We start from the raw sequence: 24066 nt of genomic DNA on the forward strand, positions 1-24066 counted from the left end.
GCTTTTGTGAACACGTTTTGCAGAAAGCAAACTCATGCTCATCTTAGCGGACTGGCCTTTATGAATCGGTACAACCATGCGCCTCGAAATTGCCGAGATTCCAAATTCATCTGTGCTTCGGCCACGATTCCCATTATTTATTTATTGTCTTGCTTAGTTGTTTAATTTGTTGAACCCTTTTCCCTCAAAGAGCTCAAGAAACATTTCTCACAGAACTTAAAGCATGAAACAGGAGAGTACACTGTCTAGCTGTAAGTGGAGGAAGCAAAAGACGGGGAGGAGGGAAAGACGAGAGTGATAAACTGAGGCAGAAAAGAATGAAAGGACTGGGGGCTGGGGCCGTGGCAAATTCCCAGCCGGGAGACTAGAATCCAAGATTCTTGGATCAAGCCAGGCAGAAAACAAAACCTGATTACTTGGTAGAGCAAGAGATTTTTTTTTTTAATTGTGGCTCTATATTTATGCTAAAATTTGCCATTTTAAGCATTTTTTTAAGTGTACAGTTCAGGGCATTAAAGTCACAATGTTGTGCTACCACCACCACCATCCGTGATCAAAACGTTATCATCCCCGCAAGGAGAAGCTCTCCCCACTTCCCCTGCCCCCGCCCCGGCGCTGTAATCTACTTTCTGTCCCTAAGGACTTGCTTATTCTAGACTTTTCATGTAAGTGGAATTATCCACTATTTGTCCTTTTGCATCTGGCTCTTTTCGAGTGCATCAGAATTTCATTCCTTCTTACGGCTGAATAATATTCCATGGCGCGGATAGAGCACATTTTGCTGACGCGCCCGCGTCGCCCTTTTGGTGCTTGTGAAAACACTGCCCTGCACGCTGGAGCACGGGTTTCTGCGGAGCCTGTTTTCACATCTCTGTGGTGTACACCTGGGGGTGGAACTGCCGGGTCATACAGCAACTCCACCGTGAACTTTTTGAGGAACCCAGATTTCTGAGGTCACAATTCACATAAACCCTGAGGACCTTCCCACCCAGAGGTCTCTGTTGTGGGAGCGTCACACCCAGAGGCCTGGGTTCGGGAGCCTCTTGGGTTAATTACTAAAACGAGACCCAGAAATCACCATTTCTCTCACAGATGGTGTTCTCCAGAGCTTCTCGGCAGAGCCGGGGTGGGCGGGGTGGGGGTCAGCGGGGGTCGGGAAGGCGCAGGTAGGACTGTCCCCCTTCTGTTGACGCCTGGGGAGCCCCAAGAAGCGTCCAGAACAAAGGCTGAGGATGGGAAGAGGCTTGGGGTGACCCCCAGGGCCTTCCACTACTTTGTGGGAAAAGATTCAGCTCAAAGCTTTAGAGGTTCTTGAGAATGTCTAAATTCCTCTCAAAGGGCCCCAGTCTGAGAGCCTAGAAAGCAGCACCCCCCTCCGGCCTTTGGGGGTGCACCTGGGGTCCGGAGGCCTCTCTGCAGCGGGGTGGGGCCAAATGGGGGTCAGAGGTGGGCAGGGGCAGACGGCTTCAGCCTGGGGCCCGGCCTCCCCACCCAACCTGGGGCAGGCAACCCCCTCCCACCTGGGGCCCGGCCCCCCCACCTGAGACAGGCACCCCCCACCTGCAGCCCGGCCCCCCCACCTGAGGCAGGCGACCCCTCCCCCTCCTGGTCCTCCGCGATCCCGCAGCGCCCCCGCCCCGCTCCTTACCACCCTCCCCACAAAGCTCTGGACCAGAACTCAGGCCCCCCCACCCCCCACCGCTTCCTTATCGCTTTTTCTAACCTTTTGCATTTTTTTAGTCTCATTTCCTGTCGGGTTTTGCATTTCCCTCCCCCGCCCCTCCCAGCCTATGACACACTTTCTCTCCTTTCTGCTCTCCTCGGCCTCCCCGGGCCCCCGGACTCCTGCCCCGGCCGCGTGCCGCCCCTCCCGGCCCTGCAGCCCCTGGGCGGGGGGCGCCGCTCGGACCCGGCCGGGCCGCGGGGACGAGGAGAAGCCGGCGGGCGGCGTGGAGGAGGCGCCCGGCGCGGCTGGCGGCCCCCGCGGCCCGCGGAGCATGAGCGCCCCAGGTAGGCGCAGCGGGGGGCGAGGGGGACGAGCGGGGGGCGAGGGGCGGCGTCCGGGGCGCTGGGGGAGCCGAGGCGCGGCGGCATCCGGGGGCGGGGGGCGCCCCCTTGGCACCCCTGCACTCCCGCGTGTCTCTCTGGCCGTCTCTGAGGGTCTCTGCCTCGCAAAGTTCCCGCGCTCCTCAGAGGGAAGGGGAGGAATGAGGGGTCCGGAGGCGGCTGCCGGGCAGGGCGACCCTCTGGCACCTGCCCCCGAGGGAGGCAAAGAGCCTCTGTGACACCTGAAAGGGCAGGAAGTTTCCAGACCACAGCCCAGCCTGACTCAGAGGCTGCCGAGGAGGTGGGGCCCGGCTGCAGGCAGGGAGGCCCCCCAAGGTGGGGAGGCAGCCCGTTCCCTGGGGAGTGCCCTGGGGTGCTGGGGGCAGGGGCACAGGGCAGCTCTGGGATGAGGGCCTGGTGGCCTCGGGCCTGCAGCCAGCTCCCCCAGGACACTTCTCAGGCCCGTGGGGCCGCCAGGAAGCCCTCCGTGCAAGAGGGGGCAGGGGTGTGTCTTCTGTCCCTTCAGAGCTGGAGCCCTGGGGAGGGAGTCACAGATGCCAGAGGGGGCGGCCCACACAGCTGGACCTGCCAGATGTGGAAAGGACAGTTTGTGGGAGCCCTGAGCTTCCCATCAGGGCCCCGGGCCCCTGCCCAGCCACCTTGGACCCAGCTGACCCCTGTGTACCTGGTCAGCTCCCGAAGCCTGTGATTTGTAGCTGGAAAGAATTTCTCCCAACATTTGCCTTATGCCTCTCCAGAAGGCATAAGGTTATCAACCATCCAGAAAGGGAAAAAAAGTTTATCGAGTGTCCCCCTGTGCATGATGTGTGCCGGAAATCCCGTGAGCTGTGAATTCTTGCAAGGACTGGAATTTAGCTAGACGTCTCCACTTCTGTGCTTTCCCTGAGTCCCCACTTCCCTCCACCCCTGAGGTGAGCTGTGAGGAAGTGATCGCTGCAGTGGGCTGGGAGTGGGGGCAGGGGTGGGGAGGGTGGAGAGGGGTGGGGGGTCCAGCAGCAGAGGAGCTCGGGACACAGGCCCCTCTCCTCCCAGGAAATGGTTTGGACGATGCAGATGTAATGAGCCGTGCTCATTAAATTAAGTTTGGAGCCCCACTCCAAACTTGTGTGCAAACAGATAATCCCTTACAGGGTTTTTCTTGAGATAACTTCTAAACCTGTCTTCTCCTAAGGACGGATGACTCTTGTTTGAATCCACGGGTGGGTCCCGTATGCGCGGATTTCTGCCTGGGGCTGGGTGGGGGGCCCGGAGTTCATTGCCTAAAATAGCTCAGGGCACACAGTCCTCGTCCGCGATCGCGGTGTGGCTGAGACACAGGCTACGTGGGCAGGAACCCAGAGGAGGTTGTGGTGGTGTCTGGGATAGGATTCTGGAAGCCCAGGGAATCAGTAGAAGGTTCCAGGCCACGACGGTGCTGGCAAGGGTAGGTCAGAACCTCTCTCTCCACCTCCACACGCGGTATTTCTCCACCCTCCGAAGAAAGGACCTGAGGAAGTGTGTGTGGGGTTGGGTGGCAGCAGGGGCAGGGGCCATTGGGGGAGGAAGAGGCCGCAGTGACCACAGCTTCATGCACGAAAGGCCAAATCGAGTCCTGGTTTTCAGGTGATTATGATGGAAAGTGTCAACTGCTGAAAAACGGAGCATCTTCAAATCCAGCGGTCGCCGGGGCCTGCTTTAAAGGGGCCTTCCATTCGCCTTGCCTTGCCCGGCACCCTGCTTGGAGGCAGGGCCCGTGGAGAGCACGGACAGGCCTGTAGGGGCCACTAAGGGCTGGACCTCGCCCGTCTCCACGCCAACTTGCAAGGCTGCTGCTGCCTTGGCAAAATGAAAAAAAAAAAGTCAGATTACAGAAAGAAGGCCGTGGGGCTGCCAGTGTTCCCCCCTTGGAGTCTGCAAGGCACGTGGCGGGGTGGAAAGGGCGTCGTGCCGTGGTCCAAGGATGTGAGGTCCAAGGAAGTCTCGACTGTTCACCTTGACCAGCCGTGTGACCTTGGGCAGGGCCGTCATGAGCTCCCAGAGCCGTTTCTAACTGTGAGATCGGGACGTTACTGCTGATTACTTTCGGCGTTATGAGCTACAGCAGGCATAAAATGAGAAAACCCTCGAGGTGCTATTGCTTACCGGGGTCCGGGAGCAGGGAGGGGGTGGGCTTTGGGGTCACACACACCTGGGGAGGGAGCACTGGTTTCCCGCCCACGCAGGCAGTGTGGACTGGGGCAGGGTCGTGACTCTGGCTTGGCCTCAGTTTCCTTGTCCGTCCTTCCAGTCTCACGGGGCCACCGTGAGGGTCGCCCGAGCCAAGTTGCATCGATGCTCGGTCCAGAGCAGACAGTCAGCAAGTCCGCCCTGGAGAGTCTCCTCCCGCTTGTGTGGTTGCTTCATCCGGTCTGTCCAGAAAATGCTTGCGCTGATTTGCATATCGGAGCATAAAGAAAATGGAAAAAGTGTTCGAGTAAGCCCCTTAAAAACTCTTTTCTGCGGAAGGAAAATTAAGTCTAGCCCATTTCCAGAGGCTTGCCTCTCCATCCATGCACGCCACGTGGGAAGAATGTGTCCGACACGGGTTACCTTGAGGTCCTCCTGCTATCTAGGTCAGCAGTTTTAATGGGGCAACTATTTTCGGGAGTGTAACCTTTTTGGTGGTGATTTGTTCAAGGGCTCAGAGATGATAACGGTCGCTGTCGACTTTGTATAATTGGTGTCCTTGGCCCAGTGCCAGCGGGTCATAAACGTTCTGGTTCTGCCTGCTCTGGCTCGTCCTCTCTCTTCCCCTCTCCAGCCCCATGGCCAAGCTGCCCCGAGGACATCGGTGACACAGCCAGCCCAGGGCCATCCGTGGGTGATGCCCCTTGGACGTGTGCAAGCAAGACACACCCCGAAAGAGGGCTCCATCCCCTGTGTGACCCCTGGGGTTGAGTGTGCAATCTTCCTTCCTGACCCCACTCGGCTCAGGAATGTGCAGTCCTCACACACATATATGGCAGCAACAAGGTGGGGGGTGTGTCCCCCCACTCTCTCCCACTTACCCCGCCAACACCCCTCAGGGCTTTGTTCTTTACACTCACTGCCTGCCAGGCCTTGGGACTGGCTCAGTCCACAAAGAGGCCACACGTGATATAGAAAGGTCTGTGGACCTGGGGCCAGCTAGTGGGGCTTCTCCACCTCGCAGGGGCTGTGTGACCTTGGGGAAGTCACCTGACACCTCTGAGCCTCAACTGCCAATGTGTAAAGTGGGTAAAAATTCCACCCGTTGAATTAATGTAGATCGAAGTGTTTTCCAGGTGACCGTGTAGAATAGAGTGGTGAGCTAAAAGTAAAACAAAATACATGTGACAAAGAGCTAAGTCCCTGATTTTCAAAGGGCAGAAGTCAGCAAACTTTTTCTGCAAAGGGCCTGATAGTAACTATTTTAGGTTCTGCAGGCCAGGGGGCTGTGTGGCAACTCCCCCTCCAAATACAAACAGACAGGTGTGGCCAGACCCCCAGAATTCAAGAATTCAGCCCAACAGAGAAACGGTTAAAGGATATGAACAAGCAGAATATGAACAGACCAATCAACGTCCCTTATTTATAACTAAATAAATGCAAAGTAATACAACAGAGACAAACGGTCTTTCACCCTTCGGGCCAGCAAAGGACAAAAAGTTTAATAAAACCTAGTATTGGCAAGGGGGCGGGGAAACAGACCTTCTCGGACACTGCTAGTTTGACGATGTTGACCAACACTGTAAGTGAATAAACCCTCTGAGGCACGAATCCACCTCGGGGAAACTTTCCCACGGGGGTACTCGTACATGTGCGCCAAGGGTTTTGCACGAGGATGCTCACCGCAGTGTTAATTATTTTAGGAGTGAGCTGGACACGGTCAAGGGCAGGGTGAATCGTGGGTTGTCTGTACCGTGGAATTCTGGGAGGCCACTGAGAAGGACGTGGGTCCCTGGAAAGTTTCCGGAAGGAAACACTGGTCCGATGAGGAGCTGTTGGTAGGAGGCAACTCTGGAGGAGGGGCCAGGTGATCGATGGGGAAGAATTTTAATATTTATTTTGCGTCCTTCTCTTTTGCTTGTATATGTTTTATGAGCGTCTATATTTTTACGATTAAGAAAACAAGAACGAAACAGGTTTAAGAAAGAGGAGCCGTAGTCTCCCCACCCTTCTGATGCTTGACAAACCTGTAGCTCTGCCCTCCGCTTCCGGAGGTTTCCTCTTTGGCACTGAGTTACGGTGGGACGAGACGGCTAGGGTAGAAGTGACAAGGTCTCTGTTGCTACTGGAAGGCAAAACTGATGACCCCCCTGTAAGGAAAAGATTTTTAAATTAGGGTGTAACACATACAGTGGGACCCATAAATCTTAAGTGTACGGCGTGGTGAATTTTTACATACACTGTGGCACCACCATGCGGATCAGGAAATAGGTCCTTTCCAGGCCCCCCGGGGCTCCCCAATGTCCCCCATCACCAACCTTCTCCCATCACCAAAGCAACCACTCTTCCAACATCCGTCACCAGTATTTTGCCTATTGTTGAACTTCACATAAACACAATTACACAGTATCATCTCTCTCTTAAAATGTTTGCCGTGGTGACACTTAATATCTAACACAAAATTTCCCGTTTTAACCATTTTTTTAAGTGTACAGTTCAGCGGCATTAATCGCAGTCACCATGTGGGGTTACCGTCACCACTATGCATTACCAAAACTTGTTCATCCCCTGAAACAGAAACTCTGCATCCACAAAGCAATATCTCCCCATTTCCCCTCCCCCAGCCCCTGGTGACTCAAATCTACTTTCTGTCTCTCTATTTTACTTATTCTCCCTTATATTTCATATGAGTGGAATTGTACAATATTTGCCCCTTTGTGTCTGGCTGCTTTCACTCAGCATAATGTTTTCAAGGTTCATCCGTGCTGCAGCGTGTGTCAGAACTTCCTTTTTTCGGCTTAGTAATATTCCACTGTGTGCATGTTACATTTTGTTGATCCATCGTCTGTGGATGGACACTCGGGTGTCTTCCACCTTTTGGCTCTTGTAAACAGGCTGCTATGAACATTCATGTACAAGTATCTTGAGTCCCTGTTTTTTCACTCCTTCTGGGTTCAAAGTGTGTGTTCTCTTGTCTCCATCATGTTTCACTCTCATGATATCTGTAAACTTCATCCACATTGGGCGTGGCGGTAGTTTGGTTTTGGTTTTGTTTTTTTGTTTTTTATTCATCGCTGCATGATATTGCATCGTGTGAATTTGCTGCAACTTATTTATCCGTTCCACTGATGGTAAACATTTGTGCTTCTGCAGTTTGGGGCTATTATGATAAAGCTGCTGTGATAGTTTCGCGTGGTTCCTGGTGGAATGACCCAGTTTTTTTTCCATCAGTGAGCCACAGAAACCCTGTGCCAGCATTATTTGAGGTTTAGTAAATCTATTTTAGCGGATAAAGGTTGGTATGAAGCAAAACTGCCTTTTGTTGACATTAGTGCTTCATTCCCTGCTTTTGTGTAAGGATTAAGCGATTTGTGGCAGTTGTTTGAGAAGAAATGGCCTTCCTTAAAAAAGGGATTTGAGTCGAGTTGGCTCCATTGAATCATTATGATGCCGTGCAGTTCTTTCCAGCCTTCTGTCTTCAATTCACAGCTGCTTTTCAAAACCCCCCTTGTTGCCTGCCCAGCACCTCTGGGAGCCCACGCTCAGGGGTCCCTGTCTGCGGATAACAGACCAAGCCCATGGAGAGTGCCCGGCCTTGGGAGGGTTCCCCATCGCCAAGATGCGTTTGTGCCAACTCAGCAGGATTCTGGCTGGAGAACGCTGTGGCCTGACAGGGAAAGGGAAATGGGAAGTGTCCCCTAAAAGCTGGCGAGGAGACACCCCGGGGCTGCGGCAGGAGCAGAGGGCTGCTCCGGGGAACGCATCCATCCATTTCCCCCCTAAACTTCGTACAGAAGTTGTATCTCCTTCCGTAACTTTCTTAACTCTCTTTAAAATGCATGTTTTTTAAACCCAACCCTTTATGCGTCGTGGCAGACGCAGACGAACTGGGCCTGCGAGGCCCGCCCCACTCTCAGCCGCAGACCCCGCTCCCCGTGCGGCTGCCCCCGTGCCCTGCCCTCGGGCCGCGGTGCCGGGATGACCCGTCCGTGTGCCCGCCAGGCCCGCCCCTCCACCTGGCGCCGGAGACCACCTCGCCTCACCCACCCGAGGCTCTCCACCAGCAATTCCTCCTTCCTCCCCTGCATCATCAGTTTCCCCCCACAGTGCAGTATGCTGCAGTTTCACCCGTCTTTAAAACAAAACCTTCTTGATGTTGGACTTCCCTCTATCACGTCTGCACCTTTCACAGCAGATCTCTGAAATTGTTGTCGATACTCATTATCCTCAGACCACTCCTCCTCTCCACAACCTTTTGCTCTGAGCACTCAATTTTTTTCTTTCTTTTTTTTTTTTTTTTTTGATGGTGGTAAAATATGTATAACCTAAAATGTACCATTTTAACCATTTTGAGTGTCTGCTTCCGTAGCATTAAGTACATTCACCGTGTTGTGTAACCATCATCACTGTTGCCAGAAAATGTTCATCCTCTCAAGGAGAAACTCTGTCCCCACTGAGCAATCACCACCCCTACCTCTTCCCCAGCCCCTGGGAACCTCTAATCTACTTTCCATCTCTATGAATTTGCCTCTTCTAGATATGTCATATAAATAGTGGAATCATGCAATATCTGTCCTTTTGTGTCTGGCTTCTTTCACTCAACATGACGTCTTCAAGATCCACCCATGTGTCATGTGGATCAGAGCTCCGTTCCTTTTCATGGCTGAATAATACTCCATTGCATGGCTGGACCACATTTTGTTCATCTGTTGACGGACACTTGAGATTTTCCACCTTTAGGCTATTGGGAATACGGTTCTGTAAACATTGGTGGACAAGTGTCTGGAAAAGTCATAGAAATGGGATAGCTGGGTCATGTGCTAATTCTGTGTTCATCTTTCTGAGGAACCACCTCAGAAATTTTATATTTCCACCAGGAATGCACATCCAGCACTCAAGTTAAACAGCTCTTATCAAGATCGCCAATGGCCTCAATCCAGTGGTCACTTCTTAATTCTTCTAGGACTTGACCTTTCAACAGCATTTGACCTGGTGGATCCTTCTCTCCTCCTTGAAATGCAGAGCTCATTTGGCCTCAGGGCTCCACTAACCTGGTTTTTCTCCTGCCTGATTGGCCATCCCTTCCCAGTCTCTCTTTTCTGATTCCTTCTTACCCTTGAGCTCTAGGGTTGAGGGGTCCAGCGCTCCGAGCTGGGTTCTTCTCCATCTACTCTCCCTCTCTGGTAGCCTCAACCAGTCCCACGGCTTTAAAAATCATCGCTATGCCAGTGACTCCCAAGTTCATCTCTCCTGCCCAGAATCCCCTCTGAGCTCTAGACTTTCATATCCAATCGCCCGCTTGGCCTGTCTACTTTGACATCAAATTCCGATTCTCCACTCCCCAGATCCTCCCTTCCGTCCTGCCACTTGCTCAGGAGTCTGAGTGACAGTAGTTTGTCCACTTGCTCAACACACACCCCCCCAAGCAGTTTGTTCCAGCTGGTCATGAAGCACACCGTTCTCACGTCTACGGAACGCCCCTCTAGGTGGGCGACTTATTTGCCCAGCAGAAGGAGCACAGCGCAGTGCCCCGGAGAGACCACTGGGGTCAGTGGCAGAGGATTTGGGTTCTGGGCCTTGGGCCCATGGGTGGTCTTGCCCAAGCCCCTTCCCCTCTCTGGGGTTCGGTGTCTCCATACGTCAATTGAGAGGATTCGACAGAGCTGGGGATGGCAAAGGGCTTTCAATCAGCTGGTGATGCCTTGCTAGGCCCCGTGTTGAGCAGGATCCAAGTGGAGGCGAGTTCTGTGGTTGATTACTAATGGCTGCCATGGGTGTGAAACTGAAAATTGAAGACTATTAGTCACGTCTGCCCCATCTTCACAAACAAGAACCCTCTGCAGCTTCAGAACTGCACAGCGGCCTGCAACCTTGAGCAAGTCGCGTCACTGTCCCAAGCTTTTCTTTCTTCCCAAGAAGATGGAGATAAATAATCCCTGCCTTCCCACTGCCTGGAAATGCTCTTGAGGGCCTAGGAGATAGTGGGTGAAACATTACCTTGGCAATAAAAAAACACTACGTAAACGTGGGGTTTATTATTATTAATTTGCCTCTCATCGTTCATTCGTGCCACCCAGGGCCACCCCTGAAGCGTCTTACTGGGCTGGGGAAAGCCTTCGCGTTCACCTTTGAGACATCCTTTTATTTTTTTCCACCCTTTGGATTTTTCTGGGGATGGTGAGAAAGGGGGTGAATTTGGGGAGTTGCATGAGGGATGTGATCTTTCCGTGCCCCGGAGAGCTCAGCGTCTTTCACAACCACTGGGCCGACGAAAGCGTCTCTCGGGGTCACTCGCCATCTCAGCAGAACAGCAGAGCCCGCAGCTCCTGATCCCACCCCGTCAGCCCCCACTCAGTGATGCTTCTGCACATTGGGAGGGGGGAATATTCTTCCCCACAGGGTCCTTCCTTAGCATCCAGATCTCTAGAGTTGAATTAATTCTCCGCTTGGGCAGTTGGGAGCAGCTGGCTTCCAGGAGTACACCTGAGAGTCTCTCTGGTTAATTCCGAAGTGCGGACATGCCCTGAAGCTTGGAGGGACCCAGTGGAGAGGCCCAGATGTATTTATTGTGTTACCTGATGAAAATGTCCCTGTCCCTAAATCTGCCAGCCCCCTTCCTTCACCTTGAACATTGGTAATGCATTTTCTGCCAAAAATCTCAGCCAGCGCCTCCATTTGCACTCTCCTGTATGTATTAACTTTTCCCGGAGACCCAGGGGAGCCGTCTGTTCTGATATTATTTGGTTTAAGCAAAGCTTTGGGGCGTTTCTTCCTTCCAGTGTGTACTCCGAGCTGGATTCATTGCTGGGGTTCTTATTTATTAGCGTGTGTGTTTTATTGTAATGCGTTTCATTTCCTTCTGTTTTTCACTTTGGGCTTCCTTCTGCCACCTTTGCCTGAACAATGTTAGGTGCTGTGTGAAATGAGAAGCATTCAAAATTCTTCTAAGACAAAAAGGTTTGTGTGTGTGTGTGTGTGTGTGTGTGTGTGTGTGTTTTCTGGTTTGATTTTTTTTTTTCGTTTCCTTTTTTCTTCTTTCTTTTTAAGCGGCAGAAAAATAAAGGATTTGAATTTCCTGTCGGGCTGGAAACAGTGAATCAGATTTTTGTTTTGTTTAAAACCTGAAAATCTCAGGCAGGCGCTGAGAACCTCCGCAAAGAGCTGAACACTGTGTTTAGGTGTTTGGATGGCTCCTTTCGTGGGAGAGGGGCAGCCACCCACGGAGACGGATTTGAGAGGTGCCAGAGAGCTTGTCTGATTCAAAACGCCGCCCGTGCCCGCGTGGGCAGCCGCCACGTCACTGAGTTCACTGCTCCCCTGGGCACTTTGTGATCCGCAGGACGGCGTAAGTCACAGAACAGTAACCGCGTGGTGGGCGTGGGATCCGCCGCGTACCAGCCGCGTGACCGCGGTCTCTGAACCCTTCTCCTCACCTGTGAAGTGGGGAGAATCACAGCCCTTTCTCACGGAAAGTCAAACGAGACCCCTTCTTGGCGCTGACGGCGCCGTTGTGACGTGGCTGCATGTAGAGTGACTTGGAGCAAATTCCGAAGGGCCCCTTCCGAATCTAAAATTCATCGTGAGCAGTCTGCAAAGTGCTTCCTTGTGTTCTTCTGCCTGATCCCTGTATCTCAATGTGTGATTATCGTTATGTTCGTATTCACCCGTTTAACAGACATCCCACGCCCACCACACACTCTGCGGGGTGCTGGGGACAAAAAGACAGGGTCCCCGCCCCATTAGCCCACACAGCGGGCACAAGCGCAGGAACAGTCAGTTGCAGGAGGCATAAAATGAAGACGGCTGCCCCAGGAAGGCAGAAGAGGCCTCACGAGCAGGTGCTGACACAAGACTGGAAAAGCAAATAGGTTTGTGCCAGGCGGAGAAGCGGAGATGGCGTTCTAAACCGGGAAAGCAGTGGTGCGACGGCAGGTGAATTCAGGAAGCCTGGGGTGGTCGGCGTCACTGGGCACAAGATATGAAGACACGGGAAGGTGAAGCCAGCAAGTGCCTCGGGCTGCGGTGCCAGGGAGGGCCCAGGGCTGCCCGTGTGCGAGGCCGTCCCCCGCAGAGGCCGCGAGCCAGGATGGAAAGACCACTGGCCCCAGCGAGGACGACAGACAGGAGGCTCCAGCAAGAGGCAGGCCCTCCTGGAATGCCACACAGGCTGAGAACCATCTTTTTGTTATTTTTAGCAAACTTTGTTTTGAAGTATGACATGTATATAAGAGCAGTGCACAAATCCTAAACACACAGCTCGGTGAATTGTCACAAGGCACATGTCCCCGCATCGCCATCACCCAGATCACGAAACAGAAGACCAGCTTGAAAAATAATTCTTTAGTATAAGTCAGTCCCAAATATCCCATGAAACATTGTTATGCTAAAGCAACACCTGTTGACGTGCAGTATGCATTTAATTGGATGCCCTGTATTTACCTGGCTACACTACCTTCATCCATGTTGCATGTAGCAGCTCATTCACTTTTTATTGCCAATAATACTCCATTTTGTGAATATTCCACATTTTATCTATTTTACTTTTGGGCAATTGAGTGTTTCCAGCTTTTAGCTATTATGGGTGATGCCAATATAAGCATTCTTAGGCATGGCTTTTGGAGACATCTGCTCCTAATTCCACCCAAGAGCGGATTTCCTGGATCTTAAAGTATGTTTATGTTCCACTCTAGTAAATACTGCTGAGTTTTCCAAGGAAGTTATTCCAATTCGCACTCGCGTCAACGATGGATGAAAGAGCCTGTGGCCCACAGCCTCGCCTACACACGGCATTATCCGCTCTTTATTGTAGCCACTCTGGTGTGTGTGTTCATATTGTTTTTGTGGTTTTTATGAATAATTAAGTAATTAATGTTTTCACATGTTTATTGTCCATTTTGGATATCCTGCTTGGTGAAGCTCCCGTTCAAGTGTTTTGCCCACTTTTCTATTGAGTGTCTTTTTTCTTACTGAATTATAGAAATTCTTTATACATTATGGGCATGAGTCCTTTGTCCGATATATGTATTGCAGATCTCTTTCCTCACTTTCTGGCTTGCCTTTTCACTCTCTTAGTAGAGTCTTCTGATGAACAGAAGTTTTAATTTTAATGTAGTCCAATTCATCTATGCTTTTCTTTTTTCTAATGGTTAGCTCTTTTTGAGTCCCATTTAAGAAAGCTTTACCTATCCCAAGGCTTTCTGTTTCTTCTGGAAGCTTTGTTTCATTTTTCATGTTTAGATCTATAATCTATCTTGACTTGATTTTCCCTTTTAAAGCCAATTTTATTGATGTATAATTTCCATGCAATAAAATGCACCCATTGTAAGTGCATAGCTCAGTGAGTTATGATAAATGAATATGCCCATGTAACCACAGCTACGATCAGGATATAGAACGTTTCCATCACTCCAAAAATATTTCCTCGTGCCCTTTTACTTCTCAGTGTGGTCTGTAGACCAGCATCACCTGGGAACTGGTTAGAAATGCAGAAGCTCAGGGCCCACCCCAGACGCACTGAATCAGAACCTGCACTTTAATGAGATTCCCAGATACTTTGTGTATTAAAGGTTCAGAGACACTCACGTTCCTTTGGAGAAAAGTGAAAGCCAAAAATATTGTTTCTGTTGTTACGAATAGCGTAGCCTGAAGCTAGTCCCAGGTAAATGACAGATTCTTGTGTTTATAATTCCACATTAATCTGTCATTGGAGGTGGGCTGCCTGGGAAGGGTCTGCTCTTGGAAGAGTGCAGCTGAGGCAATCTCCAAAGGGGGTTTTGCATCTTCTAGCACATATCAGAACTTTGATCCTTTTTATGGCTAAATAATATCCCATTGGGTGCATAGACCACATTTTGTTTCCCAATCATCAGTCAATGGATGATCACTTCCACCTTTTTGCCACTGTGGAGATGTTGCTTATACGCATTGGTTTTTAAAAGCTCCACAGTGATTCTAGTGTACAGCTGGGAGAGTAAAGACAGTAAGACACAGCCCACAGCTAGATCTGGGAGCACATTTGGGAGAACCGGAGAAGATCCTTGAGGACAAAAAGTAGATTCCTACACATTGAAAGTCAATTCCATGTAGTTCCACGAGGACAGCATCATTTGAAAGCAAATGTTCGGACTCGGGGAAAGTTCCAGCACTGTGTGCCCGTGCCCTCGAAAGCGTCTGAATCACGCCCTGTTTTGGATAATCTGATGGGTTGTCAGAGCTCCCAGGTTTGGCACGATGCGCGTGTTGCTCGTGGTTGTCCTTCCTGCATTTCATCTGCCCGCCGGTCGCAGCGTGCCCCTGTCTACCCGAGCGGGGCCGTGGGGTGGCCGCCTCAGCCGCGAGCCTGCCCTGGGAGCACACGTGTTCTTTGTGGGGGTCCCACTCGACCCCCGCCCTGGCTGAGCTCAGCCCTGTGCGGGGATTCATCAGCCTGAATTAAATGACTTGTCCAGGTCTGGAGGTGGGACTCAGGGCTGCTGCGAGACAGAAAACAGTGAAAAGAAACACAGGACAAGAGGGCCGTGGAAGGAACTCTGTCGGCTCCTGATATTTTCCCCCAGACACTCATCCAACACCTCATTTTACCTAAACTGTCGAGGAAGCCCACCCCTTCCATATCAGGCATATCTGGAGTCGCTTCCTGCCACAGCATGTCCTTTCAATTTGCATCCTACTTTTACGTGTTTTCTAAGAGCCGGGCCTTAAAGCTTCTCAGTTGAAGTTAGTAACTGAGAGCTGGGGCACAGGATGTTCTCCAGAAGGAGCCACGTTCTCGTCCACACCACCCAGGTTCTCACTGAGATGTTGCAAGTTTCAGTCAACCATGGTGGGAGAGTGGTTCGGGATTCCTGGATAAAACCTTCCGTGAGGGAGTGCCTGATGTCACTATCTTTAAGCAGCAGAGGCTCGACATGTCCAGTTGCTTCCTCGGGCTGGTTCTGGAATCATTTTGAAGTGCTGCCAGTGTCGGAGTTCCTGGTCCAACCAGGAGAGGAGAGGCAGGTGTGGGTTCCTTCCAGTGCCGGAGGCCCTATGGGGGTCTCCTGCGGACCCTTCCCCTCCTCTGATGAGACCCCCTGCAAGCCCGGAAGCAGGAACAGAATACCACCCCCCGCACACACACACACACACACACACACACACACAGTGGCACCAGACTTGGTTGTGCAACCTGAACCGTTCCAGCGGCCTGAGATGGAGCTTCTGGGGCTCAGTGAGGATTTTTTTTTTTAATGTACAGCCCTTTGGTCTCCAAAGCAGCATTAGAGGGTTTGCTACAGAAGAAGCAGTTAAGGCTTGTGCCCTCCCTGCCGCCGCTGTCATTACACGTGGGCATGATGCTGAGTTAATTTTTTTAAAATTGGCTCTGCCTGACCCACGGTGGGAGCTTCCAGGAGTTTGTTTCAAAGACAGAGACAGAAGGAGCCGGGGCTGGCTAATTCCCCGGTTCGCTCGCACGTTCATCCCAGTCTGGCATCCTGCCCATCGGCACATCCTTCATGGACGTTGCAGGTGGAAGCTGGACAGGAATGGGGACCTGCCTCTGTGGTCGGGACAGAGGAGTGGCCCCATCACCAGGCCTTCCCACGCTCCCTCCCATGCAGGTTCGCATGATACACGTGGAGGGATGGGGTAGGTGACCGGAGAGGGTTGGGCCGGGCACCGCACCTGTGGCCAACCTCCAGCCACCCGGGAAGTCACCTTCCCACCACCTAACACCTGTGCTCAGCCCAGCCAGGTAGCCGGACGTCTGCCCGCCATCCCCGCCGCTGGGCACGCGCCCTGGCTCCCCCCCTCCCCGCAGTGCCCGCCGACGGCCAATGCCAGCTGCACCTTCCTGCTGTCTCACGCAAGCCCCGTGAAGCCTCGGGCAGCTTTCCCCGGCTCACCTCCCTGCTGCTCAGAACTGCTATTGCAGTTTGTAATTAAAAAAGAAATCGTGGAGACAAAGTAAAACAGTGCAGCCACTGCGGGAAACAGTTTGGCAGTTCCTCCAAAAGTTAAACATAGGATCATATGTGACCCAGCAACCCCACTCCTAGATGTATACCCCAGAAAACGGAAAGCAGGGACTCGGGCAAAAACTGGTACCCAGATGTTCACAGCAGCTCTGTTCATAAAGCCGAAAGGCAGAAACAACCCATACACCCATCAGCAGATGAGAGGGTCGACAGATATGGTATGTCCTTATAGTGGGATAGTAGTCACCAGAAAAAGGAACAGGTTCTGAGCCACGCTGCAACACAGATCAACCTCGAAAACATGAGGCTGAGTGAAAGAAGCCTGACACAAAAGACATAGTGTATGATTCCATGTATATGAAACATCGAGAATTGGCAATCAAAGGACAGAAAGCAGATCGCTGGTTACGGGGGCGGAGTGGGGAGAGGATGCAATGGGAAGTGGCTGCTAATGGGTGTGGGGTCTTCCAGTGTTTTAGAACTAGAGAGAAGTGGTGGTTACACAACATGAATGTATTAAATGCCACTGAATTATACACTTTAAAATGGTTAAGTTTATGTTATGCAAATTTCACCTCAATTAAAAAAAAAACAAGAAATCGTGGATTCTGCAGCCAGAGGGGACTTGAACCCAGTTCAGCCTTGTAGGTGGTGCAGGGGTCCTGTGGGGTGTCCCTGGCTCTGCCCACCCAGCGGCCCCTGATATGTGGGGCACCACTTACAAGGAGAACAGCCCCCTCTCCCTCCTCCTGTCTCCGTTCATCTTTCACTCCCTCCTTTCTCTCCCTCCTTCCCTTGTTCAGTGTCATTTATTTTAACGTCTTATTTTCCAGCCCTGGCTGTGTAGAGAAGCAGCGTACTTCAGTGGTGAAGTCTTTGACTCTGGGGCTGGACCAGTTAGGAGCTCTGTGCTGGGGGGCAACGTGCCAGACCCCTAAGCTCCAGTTCCCCTTCTGTAAAGTAGGGGTGACATTGGTCTCTACCAGACACGATAAGTAAGATTCTGGCCGTGACGTGCTTAGGGCCGCCATCCCAAGACCGTCCATTGCCCTTGTTTGCATTTCCAGATTAATCACCACCTCTGTCTTCTCCCTGGATGGTGAGAGAAAAACCAGGGCACTTTTCTTTTTAATTAGGAGACAGAAAACTGACTCCCCTTAGTCTGTAGTTTTATGAATTTTAACACATGTATAGATTGTGTAGACACCACCACTATCCAGTTTGACCCCTAAGCCTGGCAGCCACTGATATCTGCTCTGTCATCAGAGTTTTCTCTTCTCAAGAGTTTCATATAAATGAAATCATCCCGTATGTAGCCTTTTGGGAATGGCTTCATTCATTCAGCACGATGCCTTTGAGATTCACCCATGTCATTGTGTGTATGATAGTTTGTTCCCTTGCATTGCTAAGTAATATTCCATTGTACGGATGGACCACAGGTTGCCTCGAGTTTGGGGCCACAGAGCTGTATAAACATTAGTGTGTAGGTTTTTGCGTGAACATTGTTGTCATTTCCCTAGGGTGAAAACCTGGGGGTGGGACTGCTGGGCAAGTTTATGCTTACCCTTATAAGAAACGCCAAACTGTTTTCCAGAGTGGTGGTACCACTTTGCATTCCCACCAGCAACACACAATTCCGAGGATTCTGTATCTTCACGGCACCCGGTCCTGTCAGGATGTTGTATGTTAGCCGTGCTGATAGGTGTGTGGTGGTTTGTCTTCAGGGCTTTAGTTTGCATTTCCCTATGGCCATTGGGTTCATGTCTTCTCACGTGCTCATTTAGTATTCATATGTCCTTTTTGATAAAGTGTCTTTTCAAGTCTTTTGCCCTTTTTAAATTGAGTTGTTTGTTTTCTTAGTGCTAACTTTTGAGAGTTCTTCTTATATTCTGGGTATAAGTCCTCTGTCTGATATGTCATCAGCAAATATTTTCCCTCAATTTGTAGCTTATCTTTTCATGCTCTTAACAGCGTCTTTCACAGAGCAAACACTTTAATTTTGATGAAGTCCAAATTATCAATTTTTTTTCTTTTACGGCTGTGCTTTTGTGTCATGTGTAAGAATTCTATGCCTGATCCCCGGTCATGAAGATTTTCTTTCCTGTGTTCCTTATAAAAGTTTTATAGTTTTACGTCTTATGTTAGATGTATGAGCCATTGAGTTAATTTTTGTTCAAGGTGTGAGGTGTGTGTTGAGGTTCTTTTATATTTTTTGCGTGTGTATGTGGACGTCCAGTTATTCCAGCACCATTTGTTGAAAAGACTCTCCTCGCTCCGTTGAATTGCCTTTGAACCTCTGTCAAAAACCAGTTGAACATATTTGTGTGGGTTTGTGTCTGAACTCTCTATCAGTTTATTTGCTCTATGTTTCTATCCCTTTGCCAATACCACACCCTGTTGACTACTGTAGCTTTATAGTAAACTCTTAAAATCAGGTTTTCAAAATCGTTTTGACTATTCGAGTTTCTTTGCCTTTCCATACACATTTTAGAATCAACTTGTTTATATCTACAAAAAAAATCCTGCTGTGATTTTTGTTGGTTAAATCCATAGATCAGTTCAGCAAGAACTGACACCTCTTCCAAGCTGAGTTTTCCAATCCATAAACACAGTATGTCTTGCCATCTATTTAGGTCTTCGATTTCTTTCATCAGCATTTGTAGTTGTCAGCATACAGATCCTTTACCTATTTTGTGAGATTTATATTTAAACTTTTTTGGAGCTTCTGTGAATCAAACCAGTACATCCTTGAAAGGAACTACCCCAGGGCAACAGGCATGGACCAGAACCATCCTGGGTGAACTGGGACGTGTGCTATGGATGACACCCCTCCCCTTGACCGTGAGAGGCCCCCAGAATGCGTGATGCACGTGTGGAACACAGAGCTCAGGATGGGGTCTGGGGCTGCTGCTCCTTCTGACTGGACACCTTACTCCACTACCATAAAGTGGCCAAAGATTGCATTCGTTTGGGGTTTGTTCTATATTTACTTTATTTCTGTTTGTAAAAAATTATACATGAAAACGATCTTTTAAAATTTTCAAATGCTGCAGATAAAGCCAGTAAGTCTCCCTTAAGGCACATCCATCAATTCCTGAAGCTATTAGTGCTGTCAGTTTGGGGTGTCTCCTTCCAGACTTCCAGAAGTGCACGTCTTAGTTTTGTGCTTATTGATTTCCTAAGCAGTGTCATATAGTAATAATTGTTCTGCAACACGTTTCCTTCACTTAAAATTGGGTCTTGGAGATCTTTCCATGTTACCATAAGCTCTACCTCATTCTTGTCAACAGCTGTGAAGTATTCCATTGTATAAAAGCACTGTGTTTAATTTACTCGGTCCCCTAGTGATGGGCAGTTAGGATTGTTTCCAGTTTTTGCTCTTCCTCATTTGCACACGCCTCCTTGTGCAAATGAGGGAGTGATTATTTCTCCGCGTTAGGTGCCAAATGGAATTGCCAGGTGTAGGGTATTTGTGTTGTGTATATTAATGGCTATTGCCAAATTGCCCACAAAAAATGGCTGGGCCAATTTATATTCCCAAGGCAGTGTAGGAGAACTTTCTTCCTTGCACCCTCGACAAAACTTTATATTATGAGCAAGCTTAAAAATGTTTACCACCAAGACTGCTGAAACATGCTTATGGTGATAATAGCAATAGCTAATGTTTATAGCCCTTTGTGTTCCCAGCACTGCTCCAAGAGCTTTCTTCTACTGGCTCATTTAATTCCCACAACGACCCTGTGAGGCGGGGTCTTTTATCACCCTTGTCTTACAGCTGAGGAAACTCAGCTTGATTATTAGTGAGCTCAATTACTGTTTCATGTAAAGGGATCACGTGATCCTCTTCTGTGACTTGCTGATTCATATTCCTTCTTTTTCCACCATGTTGCTTGTCTTTTTCTTATAACTGGTCGGCACATTAATCTCTATTTCATATGCTACAGGTGTTTCTCTAGGCCAAGTTTACATTTTGTGTAGTTTTTCATCATATTTAAGTTCTAAATTATGATGCATTCAAATGCATCTATCTTTTCCTGAATGACATTAACATATTTCTTGTTTAGAAAAGCCTTTCCTATCCAAGTTTATAACCATATTTAAATTTGTTTCCTCTGGTATTTTTGGAATTTATTATTTAATTTTTTAAGTGATTGATCTGAAAAATTATTTTTGCAAAGGGGTAAGGTAGGAACCTATTTTTTTCCCAAATTGATAGGAAATGATCCAAATAGTTACTGACTGGTCCTTTTATCTCTCCATTGATTTCAAATGCCACCCTAATCGTACACTAATTTTTTACATAAATGTGGGTTGTTTATTAGACTTTTGTGCATTGATTTAATTATTTGGTTTTGTATCACTGTGGTACATTTCAAATGCCTATCGTTTTATAATATTTTTTAAATATCTGAAGAAATATAAGTTGACCTTGTATTTAGCCGTCTTGCTGAACTCTCATATTGGTTCTAGCAGTTTATGCTCTCATTGTTTTTCATTTTAAAATAATTTTTAATTTGTGTTTTTGAATCTTCTGGTATATAGACTGCAGAAGATACTATTTTGCAATTTTATTATTTTATTACATTTTGGTTGGCAAATATTACATTTATTATTTTTGCTTTTGTTTATTGCTCAAAATTTCCCTTGTGTCTAATACACGGTGAATTTTTGTAAAGTTTCCAAGGGTATTTGAAAAGAATTTGTCTTTACTATGTGTTGGATACAGAGCTCTATAGATCTATTAAAGCAAACATAATAATAATTTTTAATCTTCTGTAACCTTACTTATTTGTCCCCTTCTGAGGAGCCTTATTGAAATCCCTTACTGTGAAAGCGTCTTCACCAATTTCTTCTTGCGTTTCTATCACTTGTTTTATATGCTTCAAAACATGTTGTGAGGAAATAAAACGCTCATGGCAGTTGACAATTCCTCTTAGTAGTTTAATATATCTTTTTACCCTCTTTATGCTTTTTTCCTAAACTATTTTCTCATATTAATCTGGTTATACATACTTTCCCTTTTAAAAATAGCATTGTCTTGCCATATATCTGCCATGGCTTTTTTTTTTTTTTTTTTTTTTTTTTTAGATATTTTCATTAAAAACCCATATAGCTTCATTAAAAAAAAATACAGTTTGAGAGTTTATGGGGTTTTTTAAGCAGAGGAATTTAACCCTTTTATATTTTTTATAATTTGTGATACCCATGGACTTATTCTTAACACCTTATTTTGTGATCTCTATTTTTTGTGATTTTTTTTTTAGCTTTCTTGCCTTTTGAAGACTTGATCAAGTTTTCTTTGTTCTATTTTTTCCCTGTAATGATTTGCTTACCATTGTTTTTTATTGATCTCCTGCCTAGTTGTTCCATCCATTACTGAAAGTTGGGGTATTTATGTCTCCAACTTCTATTGTAGAACTGTCAATTTTTCCCTTCAATTCTGTCAATGTTTGCTTCATATATTTGGGGTTTCTGTTGTTAGGTACATATATTTTTTAAATTGTTATATCTTCTTGATGGATTGACTCTTTTATCAATATCTAATGTCCTTCTTTGTCTCTTGTAACAATTTTTTTTTACATAAAGCCTATTTTGTCTAATACCCCAGGTATCTCTTGGTTGCTATATGCATGGAATATCTTCCTTCCTTTCTTTCACTATTTGTGTCCTTGGATGTAAAGTGAGTCTCTTGTAGACAGTGTGTAGTTGGATCACTTTTTTTTTAAATCCATACTGCCAATCTCTGCCTTTTAATTGGAGACTTCAATCTATTTACATTTAAAGTAATTAGAAGGACTTCTGCCATTTTGTCATTTTATTCGGGATCCTGAGAGAAATCCTTAATTCAATATTCCAGCTCAGTAATTTGATCATAAGCTGTATCCATTCTGCGAATTCAGTCCACCTACTCTTTTTGTTTCAGTGATGTCTTAAATTTCGATCAGTTGAGCCAATATTCTCCTGCATTTTTCTGAGAACATTAAATATAGAGAGAGATATATTTATATTTATATATTTAGAAACCATGCATGTTCTAATGACTTGTTCTACTGGCTTGGTGAAGATGTTCCTCGTGAGGGTTCTGCTTGCTGCACTTGGTTGTTTCTCTTTTATGGTGTTAGCTTTCCTCAACTGTCTAGTGTTTCTTGGTGAGGGAACTATATTTCCATTGAACATTCTCTGCAACCTCTCTGCTGTGGCTGCATCTGTTTTCCGCAGCCTTTTTGTGACAATGAGGCGATCCTGGGATCCTAGGGAGAGATGCATTAGTGATGCCTTTACTTGGCTCTGAGGCTTCCTGTTCTTGGATCTTGTCTGCACATCTGTCCTCAGCCCAGGCATCATCCCACCCCTCCGACCACCAGGCCCACAGTCTAACTCCTGCTTGTGGGAAGATGCCTCCATGATTTCCCACCTGGCGATGGGGTAGAGGGAGTTTGCTGAAGGGTCATCCAGCCGGCTGTTCCTGTCCCAGGCTGTCTCTCACTTGTCACCTTAGGGCAATCCCCGGTGTCTGGCACCTGCAGCTTGGAGTTGACCTTACCTGAGCCATCTGCTTCCTCTTTCAGCCTGACCCTACCTGTTGGCTGTCAAGAGGTTCCTCATGTTTTCCAGTCCACTGGGTTGGGGGGTGGAAGGGAAGGGAGAAACTGCAGCATTCAGTGTTTGCCTTCTTCATGCGCTCTCCCTTTAATTTTTGAGTACCTGCGCTATAGTATCAGGATACACTGAATATTAATTGATTAAACCCCACTGTGTGTTTTTTTTCTTTTTTCTTTTTTTCATTTTATCCAAGCCTTTGCCATGCCATTTCTCCCTTACCCTGTTTACTTTTTCAAGGCAAAATTCAGCCCTTCACACTTATTCCTATGGAATGCCTTCTTGTGGTTTGGGCCCTATGTTCTTGCCTGTCAAGTCTTTTTGAATATTGAGTGCATTTATCATATTAACTATCTTTCCCAACTTCCTGTGACCTGCAGATCTGTGAAGAGTCTCCTTTATATCTTCACTCACATCGTTGCCAAAAATGTTGAAAAAAACAGATCCAAGAATGAGCTCGTTGGTTCACCACTTGAGACCTTCCCCCGAGGTTTATCTATTCCACTAACATTTGTAAGGATAGACTTATAAATGAGGGTACTCTTTTCTTAATCTTGCTCAATGACTTGTGAGTTACTATCAGGGAAACCAGTCAGTCTGAATCCTGTTATCTTATTCTCAAGGTTATCATAGAAAATTGGTCAGAAGCTAAAATCAGGATGTACTGTTTGTTCATCCTAGGAGTTTACCATGTAATTGTTTTATTGTTTTCTGATTGCTTTGGTCTATTTGTTTGTCTCCGTAGCTGGAGTATGAGCTTCTCAGGGGAGGGTGTGGATGTCTGGATGTATAATTATGCATACACACTTGCTCCAGCAGGGCAGCCATTGTATTTGGTGCTTTATAAATATTAACTCATCACACCACCATGAAGGAGACATTGTGATTTTAATTTTATAGACAGGAAAATGCTTGCATAAGTTACACGGCTGGTTGTAGTGGAGCTTCCGTGACTGCCTGACTCCAGGCCCAGCCCTCATGCTCCCTCATCCAAGCATGGGGCTCCCACCCACTTCAGAATTTGGGGACACACACAGAAATGCCATACGCCGAAATTCCACCTGATAAGAATTGAGGTGGAATGAATGAGGTGATCCCCAGCCGGGATCCTGAAAGATGATCTGAACTGGGTTGCTGGAGTGATTGGGTCCTTCCCATACCTTATCAATAAAAGACAAGCCACAGTGTAACCAAATGCAGTGACCTCACTCGTTCAGCTTTTCCATCACGAACAGCGGTGCCGTGACAGACGGAGGGTGTCCTTACCCCAGAGTGGGAACTGTCCGTGTGTGTGTTC

The 24066-nt window shown here is 48.1% G+C and overlaps 1 protein-coding gene across 4 annotated transcripts in view; it reads left to right on the forward strand.

The window, feature by feature from the left end:
• Positions 1-1804: 1804 nt before the first annotated feature.
• The window catches only part of CARD11 (caspase recruitment domain family member 11), a 97253-nt gene continuing 74991 nt past the window's right edge, over positions 1805-24066 (forward strand). For 2 of the 4 annotated variants that reach the window (XM_037813642.1, XM_037813644.1), the window contains exon 1: positions 1843-2010. Coding sequence is in view for 2 of the 4 variants with exons in the window: in XM_037813641.1 (XP_037669569.1) it covers positions 1998-2010 (13 nt within the window). In the remaining 2 variants the exon portion in view is untranslated. Of the gene's footprint in view, positions 2011-24066 lie in introns of all 4 variants that reach the window. The other 2 variants (XM_037813641.1, XM_037813640.1) reach the window with 2 other exon arrangements.

This window comes from Choloepus didactylus, chromosome 21, assembly GCF_015220235.1.
Source record: "Choloepus didactylus isolate mChoDid1 chromosome 21, mChoDid1.pri, whole genome shotgun sequence".
Lineage (NCBI taxonomy): Eukaryota > Metazoa > Chordata > Mammalia > Pilosa > Megalonychidae > Choloepus > Choloepus didactylus.